Source organism: Salvia miltiorrhiza, unplaced genomic scaffold (genome assembly GCF_028751815.1).
Source record: "Salvia miltiorrhiza cultivar Shanhuang (shh) unplaced genomic scaffold, IMPLAD_Smil_shh fragScaff_scaffold_101, whole genome shotgun sequence".
Lineage (NCBI taxonomy): Eukaryota > Viridiplantae > Streptophyta > Magnoliopsida > Lamiales > Lamiaceae > Salvia > Salvia miltiorrhiza.
The window spans coordinates 124,220-135,122 of NW_026651398.1; the positions used below are offsets into that span (position 1 = coordinate 124,220).

General features: G+C 37.0%; 1 protein-coding gene across 1 annotated transcript; it reads right to left on the reverse strand.

Moving 5' to 3' along the window:
* Window positions 1–2,478: 2,478 nt before the first annotated feature.
* LOC131002277 (protein S40-7-like) lies at window positions 2,479–7,694 on the reverse strand. The gene is made up of 2 exons (XM_057928761.1): window positions 6,761–7,694; window positions 2,479–3,872 (listed from the first exon to the last, which is right to left on the reverse strand). Exons 1-2 carry the CDS (start codon window positions 7,506–7,508, stop codon window positions 3,799–3,801), a joined length of 822 nt encoding a protein of 273 aa, XP_057784744.1. The 5' UTR covers window positions 7,509–7,694; the 3' UTR covers window positions 2,479–3,798.
* Between the last annotated feature and the right edge of the window lie 3,209 nt (window positions 7,695–10,903).

The window sequence follows — 10,903 nt, forward strand, 5'->3', positions numbered from 1 at the left end:
TTGCAGGAGATGCAAACAATCTCTGCAATCGGGGCGTCAAGGGAAAATAGTGCATCTGTTTAGCGGGCACTTGTTTCTTTCTGCGACTCCCAGATGCACGCAAGCTGTCCTTATATCGTGATTGGTCACAGAACATACAACTATGTAGCTCACTAGTTTCCCCCCAATACAACATGCAGTTATTAACACAGCAATCGATCTTCTCTACTGGCAAACCCAAACCACGTAGATTTCTTTTCGTACTATAGAAGTCTTCTGGACAGTTGTTACCCTCTGGTAAAGCAGCTTTCATCATCGAAGACATCTGATTGTAAGTCCTCTCTGACATGTGGCTTTCAGTCTTTATGCTCATGAATTGAGTCATCCAACTTAATTGTGAGTACGTGTCACATCCTGCGTACAATGGAGTATCCGCTGCATCCAACATGTTATAAATCTGTTGAGCGTCATTATTGGGCGGCTGCTCCAGATTTGGAGGATCTTGATAATTACTAGGTCCAGCATGGTCATGCACCATCCTTTCGTAGTTATTGTATAATCCATCATCCTCATTCATTATAGCATGTTCTCTCGGCATAGACAGCGGTGCTTCCCCGTGACAAACCCAAACTTTGTAATTCAGGACAAATCCACGCCTACTAACATGTTCTCTGACCGTAGGTACATCTAAATACGCTTGATTCTTGCACTTCTTACACGGGCACCTAATGTTACCTTGTCCATCTGTGTACGCCGTTTGATTGAACGCCCACTCAAGGAAAAACTCAAGCCCCGTTTCAAATGCGGTACGATCATTGTATCTCGCGTACATCCACGTACGATTATCACTCATTCTTGCAAATTCTAATTGAAAAAAACAAATAAAATATAATAAATTACTTGAAATCTAACAAAATTTCGACAGCATAACCCCATTATCCTAACTACCAAGTGCTCGACTCTACCAGCAACTATAGTGACCATAGTGGTCCTAATTTACTAAGCCTATACTAGGTCTACCCGGCCCCCCAATATCGAAGCAATAATACAATACAAATAAAAGCAATAAAAATCATGGTAATTAAATTAAAAACAATCATTTGTTGGGAGAAGATCCTTAAGAAATAATCAATTTCTATCCCAAAGGGAGAAGATCCTTAAGAAATTGATTAAATCTATCCCACAATATTATCCAACATATATAAATTATTCTAACAAACAACTTAAACTAAATTATATTGATTAAAATTAATAAAATTTAAAATTAATCATGCTCATAATTTAAAACTAAACTAACAACATATACTAATTGATTAATATAATTTAAAATTAATCATGCTTCAATTGATATAATTTAAAATTATTCATGCTACATATAATTTATTTATAAACAAAGCCAATTATAAATTAATTATTAAACTATATATAACAAATAAATCTATTTAATTAACATATAAATACATAAATAATTAAATAAATAATTAAACAAGAGAGCGTACGGTGGTGGTTTCCGGCGGGTGTCGTGAAGAAAGCGGCGAAACGAAATCGTCGAACTAAAATAAATTAATAATATAAGTCAAAATTTAAAAATTATATATATATATATATATATATATATATATATATATATATATATATATAGAGAGAGAGAGAGAGAGAAAGAGAGTTACCTGGGCGGCTGGGCACGGCGGCGGTCGGCGGCGGTGGTCGGCTGGTGGAAGCAGCAGGCAGCAGCAGCAGGGGCGAAGCGGCGGGGGGGGGGGGGGGGGGGGGGGGTGGGGGGATTGTTCTGCGCAAAAGTGAAAAAGGAGGTTACGCGTGCCCTAATATTGGCCATTACCGACGGCAAGTGCCGCCGCTAGATAGCGACGGCGTAAACGCCGTCGGTAATTGTGTTAATTTAATGTTTTATTATATATTCGAAACTTACCGGCGGCGTCGCCGTCGCTAGTTAACGGCGGCAAGTTTGCCGTCGGTAACGGGCCGGTAATTTCGAAAGCACGGGTCGTCTGGAATGCCGCCGCCGTGCCGCCGTTAATTACCGACGGCAAAATTGCCGCCGGTAATTTTAGCCGGTAATTACGCGTTTTTTTGTAGTGTACTTTAGGTGAGCACCGCTTACATTAGTTAATCCTCGTTAGGATTATTTTTTTATATATACATTTATTTTTATCCTTATACATTTTGGTCGATGGTGTATAATGATCGAAAGTCTTATTTTTCATCCTGTCTCACATATATTGTTCATAGTGATTTAATATAGTATTTCCTTTTTCCGTAATTTTTATTATTATAAAATAAATTTTAAATTATTTTGGAGAATATCTTTGGAGTTAATGTAAGTTGAAACTATTGCAAACCCAAGAAAATAATATAGCCCATTGGACCATCATAATATTGAAACAAAATACCTGCATTATTAATAGAAGTTTGGCCCAATATAAATGACCTAGCAAAAAACCTATATAAACCACTCCTCTTCACATTCGCACTAACCAATGCCTCCGCAGTTGTTCAAATTTCATACTCTTCAATTTCTTTACTAATTTTGGTTTCATTTTCTTTTCTTCTTATTTTTTTGCTGTAAGCGCAGCCCTTAAGATCGCCTTCCACACCATAAATGGAAGCGTTTTGAGTCATAGCTGCGCGAAATCAAATTCAATGAACACACACATCCGCGAGACTTTGTGTGTTTATTTTGGCGTTCTTTTTAGGGTTTTCCTTTTGAGAATTCCACGTTCGCATCTACTTCTTCACAGAGTCGGTTCATTTCTAGCTTTTGATATTTAATTTTCTATTTTTCGTGCACTCGTGCATATTTGATTATGCTCGTTCCGATCAATAGATTTTAATTATTCAAACGCTGAATTTTTTGAACGCCTCTGCGCTGTAGATGTGAGACATCTGATTTTATTTTTTGATATATTCTTTTGATTTTTTTCCGAATTTGTTTGTGTGGCCTTTGAGAAAATTGAATATATTAGATGAGATCAATTGGATTAAATAATCTTTTAGCAGAAATAAGTATGCTTATTGTTAATTTGGGTTTTCCTTCTCAGATTTGCTGCATAAAGATAGTTTTAAGTTATGAGTGTTTTAAGTTTTGCTCTTTGATTTAGAAATTTTCTTTGTCGGAGAAATGATGAATTATAACAATGGCGATGGGTTTTGTTCCCTTATGAGCTACATAAATAACGCTTATTGATATTCTGATATATCTTTTTTCTTTTCATAAGTTAGTATTAGTATTACTCCGTATTCTGATTTCTTTTATTACTTATATATTTGTAGCTGGTGACCTCCATCACTACTCATCCAAAATTTATTAATTCGATCTCATCTATAATGTATTTATGCAATCTCATTAATATGTATAATTCACAATCTTAATTAATAGTACAAAGTTCAATAATCTAGCTCAATGCTCACACAACTTAAAAATATAGTAGTACTTCAACACTAATTTTATCTTAAGTCAATATGTAAAGTTGAATTAAATTGACGCAAAAAAAATGTACCCTGCCCACTTGTCCAAAGCTAAAAAATTTGATTCCAATTTTCGCACTACATACAAAAATAGATATAACATGAATTATATAAATAAAATAAGCTTTTTTTTTTTTGAGGGCAAATAAAATAAGCTTTGTACTTTGTCCACTTACAATCTTTTAATCATGGTAATGTATAAAATTTAAAATTAATTAATGAAAAAAATCTACTTAGTCTAACCCACTTGTCCATATCCAATAAATTTGGGCCCACATCTCACCTTCGTAACATACCTTCAATGGATTTTGAAAATGGCAATTCCGTTATCACTTATGTTTTTCGAAAAGGATCTTTGATTTGGGCAATAACTTCTCCTATTAGAATGTCAGGAGAAGCCCACAATCCTGTATAAGACATTCATATGGGTCACGGAATTCAATAATTTGAGGTGTTATTTGTATTCAAAAGGTAGGTATATTTAGTTTAATATTTTGATGTAAGTTGTAAATGAGAAACAAAGTGCAGCCAAACTATTGACAAAATTTGTTTAGGATATTCGAAGTTTGTCTGAGAATGGGTAAGCTGGTGTGGCCTAAATAATAATGATTGTATCTAAATCATAATGTGACTACTTTATTACTAGGATTTAATATCATCATTAATTTTTGTTTGGATTAATTACTCGAATTTTATTGAAGATTAGTTAACTAATGAGAAGAAGCCCTTTTTGACTTGGGGGAGTTGCGGAAGGGGAGCAGTGGGGACTTGTTGTCCCCTAAAAGCCTCAATTATGTTAAAATTCTGTTTATGATTTCCTTGGTTCGTAGTTAGCTTTGAAAATTACAATATTTATGAAATCTGATTACCTCTTTTTTTTTCTCTTTTTTTTTTTAAAAAAATTGGGGAAAGGAAGAGCATTGATATTTGAATTCTAAATCTAGTTATTTATATATTGAGTTTACACTATTTGAATGTACCATATGATATTTGATTACATCATTTTAAGAATAACCAATATCAAGAAAATGTTTAAAAGGAGGGTGACATGAATTTTAAGAAAAGTTAATTGTTTATTTAATGAGTAGATAAAAAATTTATAAATTTAAAAAAGTAGATAACATTAGTGAGAGAGAATGATAAAAAAAAAAAAAGTTAAAGCATGTTTTAGTAGACATGTGAAAACGGCAAATTAAGATCTATTTTCGTATACGGATGGAATATAACTTTTATGAATTTTTTATGGTAGATATTATGACTAAATGTGACGAGAAATGAGAATGAATCTAAAATGTTCAATATTTAAACTTTATGGTTTATATTTATTTGAATTAATCGTGCGAATTAAAAATAACAAATAAATTAATATAAATCTACAAATAAGTTGCTTGTAATCCATAAAGTGTCATTCAAACTTGAATTCGTATTGTAGACGAGGCAAAAATTTACGGTTATTTGTCCACATCAAATAAGTCACTACATTGCCCATAAGCGAAATTAAACTCAACAGCTTCCGCAAAGAGTCTTTGAGTACTTCAACTTTACCACTTAAATTAGGCCCGATCCCAATCATATATAATCCATTTTAGTAATTTGAATTTTACTACTAAACTAACCTTAGTGTTTGTAAAAATTCGCAATTTATTTTCATCTTTCATGACATGATCGATTTTTTTTAGTGAGGTTCAAATTTGAGAAGGGTTTGAGAATAGTGGAGTCATTCCAGAGGTATGTTTGGAGCAAGATGCTTCCATTAAGCAGCTCAATATATTATGATCCGACTGGTTAGTCGTTTTCAATTCTCAACTTCTCATGATTAAAATATTTATATAGTGTGGTCGTAGACTTCGGGAACATCATCATATTGGAGAATTCCAATACTCATCATTTATACACTATTTATTTCCATCGTTGTATACGGTGGATTTGACGAACCAGACAAGTATAACATAAATTTATTTGTCTTTTCATTAAATAATTCCCATCTACTTTCACGTACCCACGTTCATACCACCACATTCATATCAATCCATTCATATATTACTTCTGTGCAATTTTTGGTGTCATGAATTTTAAAAATAAATCACTCGCCCTTCACGAAAAAGAGTTTTTTTTTTTTTGACTTGAGAGAGTTGGGGAGGGGGAGCAGTGGAGTTTGAACCCGGACCTCACTGTTCACACACAGGAGGTCGCACCACTTGGTGTCCCCAAGGGCTCACGAAAAAGAGTTGATAAATATATGTTAAATATAAATTAATGATTATAATTGAATTAAGAATGAGGTCATATAATAGTAAATTATTGTAATTAAAAAGAAAAAGTAATTATATTCAAAAAAGGGAAAAAATACGACTTGTATAGAATTTGTGGATCTCAAATCAGATGATTGTTGCATAGTAAAATTATACTCCCTCCCTCCCCGAAATAAGTTCCTATTTTTCTTTTCTGGGACGTTCCCAAATAAGTTCATCTTTCTTTCTTTCCATTTTTGGACAACTACCCCACCACTAATAATACTTTATTTATTCTTACTTTTCACTTTTTCACCACTCTCAATACTAATTATAACATTTTTTCACATTTTCACCACTCTCAATACTAATTACTCCCTCCGTCCACTAATTTAATGCCTTATTTCCTTTTTGAGACGTCCACCAACTCAATGCCTATCAATTTTTAGTAAGTTTTTATTTATATTTAATTGGTGGGTCCTAAAACAATATATTTTTTCTCCACTCAACTAATAAACAATACATTAATTGTGGATCCAATTCTCAACTCAACTAATAAAAATACACTTTTTTTTAAAACCCGTGTTTTGCTCCTTAGGTCATGAATTAGTGGACGGAGGGAGTATAACATATTTTTTCCCACTATCAATACACTTTACCACTTTTAAATAGTCCAAAATAAGTTCTTATTTTTGGGGACCAATGGAGTATTAAAAAAAAAGGAAACAAAAAAATACTAGTAGTATTTTGATCGCCACGCCCTAAATCCTAATACGGACAAAGTTAATTACGTCTCCTTCAAAATTATCTTCCATACCTTATCATATCATATTCACACATGATGTGATTCAAACCTAAAACATCAATACAAAAGTCCAATTATCATCGTCAACATTCTAGAGAGAGAAGTTTTTGTCAAATGTTACCAAACATCTCCCCAATTTTGTTACTTTGGGAAATATTTTGGAAGAAAATACAAGACCTCAATTATTTACTGCAATCGGATCGAATTCCATCGGATCAAAACACATAAATAGTTTGGCAAAATGTTTAGTCGAGAAAACCTGTTTGGCGCCACACAGCATTGCGGACCTGCCGTAGATCTCTCCCCTTGAGCGTCCGCCCGACGCCCTCCAGCACCGAAAACGTGGTCTTCTGATTCCTCAACGACACACGCGCCACCATCTCATGCGGCGGCAGCACCTCCTCCTCCTCCTCCGCCTCGTCGCCGCCGTCCACGAACGCCGCCTCCTTGTTCCTCGCCTTCCTCGGCATCATCGGAACGTTCATCGGCGCCGACTGCTGGAACCGCCGCACCGGCATCGACTGAGAGAACTTCGCCTCCGACGGGAAATGAGGCTTCGGAATCGCAGGAATATCGCGCGAAAACGACGTCGTCGGTGGGGAGCTGAGCGCGGGTTTCTGGACGACGACGTCGGTTTTCCGGCGATCCTCCGGTAGCGCGGCCAGGATCCCAAACTTCTCCAGTTGGTGGACGGAGCGGCGGAAGAGATGTTCAGAGGTGCCAGACCGGCTGCCCCGGGAGTCGTCGGAGAAGTCGCTGGTGTAGAAGACGTCGACTTCGCTGAGCTCGTCACCGCCGGCAGAGGAGAAGGAGGAGACGTCGGCCGTGGATGCGGAAGAAGGAGGATAGAAGACGCTGATGAATCGATCCGACGACGGTGAACGGCGGTGGCGGTAACCGACGGCGAAGGTGGGATCCATTTTTCGGGAAGCAGAGAGTGTGGCGTAGTGGAGTCTAATAAAGTAGGAGTAATATCTGGAGGGCAAAAATGTAACCTGCATTTGCATCGTACGTGTTATTATTATGGAACCTGTTCTGGGACCCACTAATTTATGATGGGGCCATCGCAGCCGTTGATTTGTGGATAGATTAAGTGAGCGTGATGCAGGTGATAACCCAGGGATGTTGGGCCGACTAGATACTAGGGAAAGTGGAGGCTGTCACAGCGAGTAGCACAATCCATATAAATTTATCAAATTTATAATCCAATGCAAGTGACAATAAAACTACTCCCTCCCTCCAGTAGATAGTCCTATTTCGGCATAGCATCAGCAATGGGGGGCTCGAGCCCCTTTTTCCGAGCCCCCATTGCCGAGCCAGCCCGCTCCTTCTGCGCGCTCCCGGCTCAGACGATATTTTAGATAGACGTGTGCAATGCATCACTTATCTAAAAAAAATTTAACTATTTTTAATTATTTTTTTCTATACAAAAATCATTCAAAATTTAAAATTTTAATTTTAATTAAGTGTACCTTCACTATTTATAGTGTACTACATATGGTGGAGAATCCTACATTTTTAGAGATTCAATACTTAACTTAATCTAGCTTCACTATTTATAGTGTACTACACATTGTAGAGAATTTTATATTTTTTCATGTGGGATTCAATAATCAACTTAATATAGCTTTCCATTGTGGAGAGCCAAGGGTGGGTTCTCCCATTGTGGAGAGTGAGCTCTTAAATGGTGGGGACCATATTTAAGAGTCCACATTGGCTCTCTATTGTGGATGCTCTAAGAAATTTATTTTTTGAGTGTAAAAGTGTATAAAAATATGTGGAATCATATTATTTGTAATGTAAAATCATTACCAAAAATATAAATAATATTATTCTAGTGGAACGTCCCGAAAAAGAAAACATGACTATTAGAGCATCTCCAATGCTGGGTCGAAAGGGGGGATCGATGCGGTAGAAACGACGCATCGCGCGTTGGAGAACCGCGGCGGTGTGTCCCCGGTTTGATCTTTCACCTCGAGTCGATGGGCTGATTTTTTTTAATGCGTGCGTTTGACGCGCGCACAAAATAATTATAAAAAATTGATGAAATTTCAGATTTTAAAAACTTTTGGAGAAGACGAAAATGGTTGGGAGAAGTTCCTCTTCTGGTTTTGGTTTGGGAGAAGACGGTGGGGTGGGGCTTGGGTTGGGGCGGGTGGGGCCCATGGAGGTATTATGTTACTTTTTTATAATTTTTTATAGATATTTTTTTAATTTTAATTTTTGATTTATTTTAAAATTCTAATTTTTTATTGTAATTTTAATTTTAATTATTTTAATTTTTTTCAATTTTTAAAATCGTGTAATTTTTATTTTTAATGTAATGTTTAAATTTAATTTCAATGAAAAGTAAACATTTTAGCATAAAAGTTTTGAAATTGGAATTTTGGTGAAAATGAAGATTTTAGAACCAAGATAAGAACTATGCATTGAAGGGGGAGGTACTTAAGGTGGGGACCACCATTTAAGCACCAACTTAAGCACCTCCCATTGGAGATACTCTTAGAGTTGGACGGAGAGAATAGTATAGAGTAATCCTTCGAAATTTGATGAATAATCGTTTATATCGCGAGTTATAGTAATATTTTAGTATTAATTTTATGATCATAATATACTTCTTTCGTCCCATTGATCTTGTCTTATTTTTCTTTTTGGATGATCCTATTGATCTTTTCCTATTTCTATATTTAGTAATAATTTTAAATTACAAACAATATGGTCTCACACCTTTACACAATTTTACTACACTAATTATACTCTCCTTAATAACCGTGCCCAAAAAATGTGACAAGCCTAATGGGACAGAGGAAGTACTAAATATTGTACCTTTTTTTTGTTCATACATTTAAAACAAACAAACAAACTGCTGAAATAGAAATTTTATTAAAAAAGAAAAGAAAAAAGGACCTGAAAACCCCTGAGAGCACAGCCGCTAGCAAAGGACCGGGTCACAAAGGAGCCATCTAAAAGCAAAACAAAAAACTGTGAAAAAACACCCGCAAAGGGACCAAGGAAAGACGAAAAAAAAAGAAAACAAAAACTAAGAGGAAAAGGCGTCCTTATCCCCAGCATCTTCGTCATCCAACATATCACTCCATTTTTTCTTTTGTGTAGAGACGACGGCCGACATAGATCGGGCTGCGTCGGAAGAGGAGTGAATCACAAAGTTTTGCAGAATCGCCCCTCCAGACTGAGTCTGCTGCACTTTATTCAAGAACTCCACCAGCGACGGAGCTTCAAGAACGTCGCTCTGCAAAACGACCCCCGTAGCACGGCCTGCTGGTTTTTGGAAATCCGAAGACATACCATTCTTGATTATACGCCGGAGTCGGTGTGTTTGATAGAGGAATCAGAAACCTTCCCCTTCTTGGTAGTCCCCTTCGGTCGCCCACGGCCGCGAGTTATGGGGGGATCCTCAATCGTTGCCTTTCCAGGTGTTACCAACAAAGCCATATCAGGATTGCTAATATGCGTCGGGGTGACAGTATCAATCTCGAGAACAGTAGCAGTATCTGTCAAATGTTGGGGTGGAACAAACTCCTTACCAACCACGATTAATGACCCTCCATCAGAATGATGAAAGTCCGAGGGATGAGGAGCCGAAGCAGAAGGAACAGTGAGGTCATTGAAGATGACAATCTGCTTGTTAGAAGCATCCTCAGTCCGAGCCGAGGTCGAAGTGTTGTCCATATCATCATCCTCCACATCTTCTACATCCCCTTCTTGAAAATTGTCCAACACAGCAAAATGGTTGGAAGTGGAAATGTAGTCCGTCTGGGTGTGTTCCACCAGATTGGACAAAATCATCGCCCCCTCATCATTAAAATGCTTGGGAGCATACTGAACAGCCCGTTGTTGACGGTTCACCTGGCGCCAATTAGAGCGAGGCTTCGATCTCGCCTTAGTGCGCCCCTGCACTTTAGTGAAAATAGCATCTTCCTTATCCATCTCTGGCGCCACCTCCACCTTACCAGGAGTTGTCTTCATTTTCCTATATGCATCAGTAGTGTGCCCCATTTTATATACAGCAAAAATACGGCAAATTCTCGTATCCGAATTCAACTGAGATTTCAACACCACCACATTTTATATCCAAAAAAGCTGGAACTTCGCCCGTGACATTCATCTCAACAAGCACCCTAGCAAAGTGACCAACGTGTGCATGTGCTGAAATACCATCAATCAGAATCGGGTACCCACCTCACGAGCAATACCAGAAAGCACCTCAGGATGCCATAAATCATGAGGTAAATTAAAAATGCGGACCCAGACTTGAGCAATAGTGGAGGCAGCTTTGTATGGATCGAAAAAAGGAACCCAAACCTGCAGATGAAGGATACCTAAGCGAAAACGCCAAGTCATTTTAGCAAAAGCCATAGCTAAATCCTCGGCAGTCGAGAAG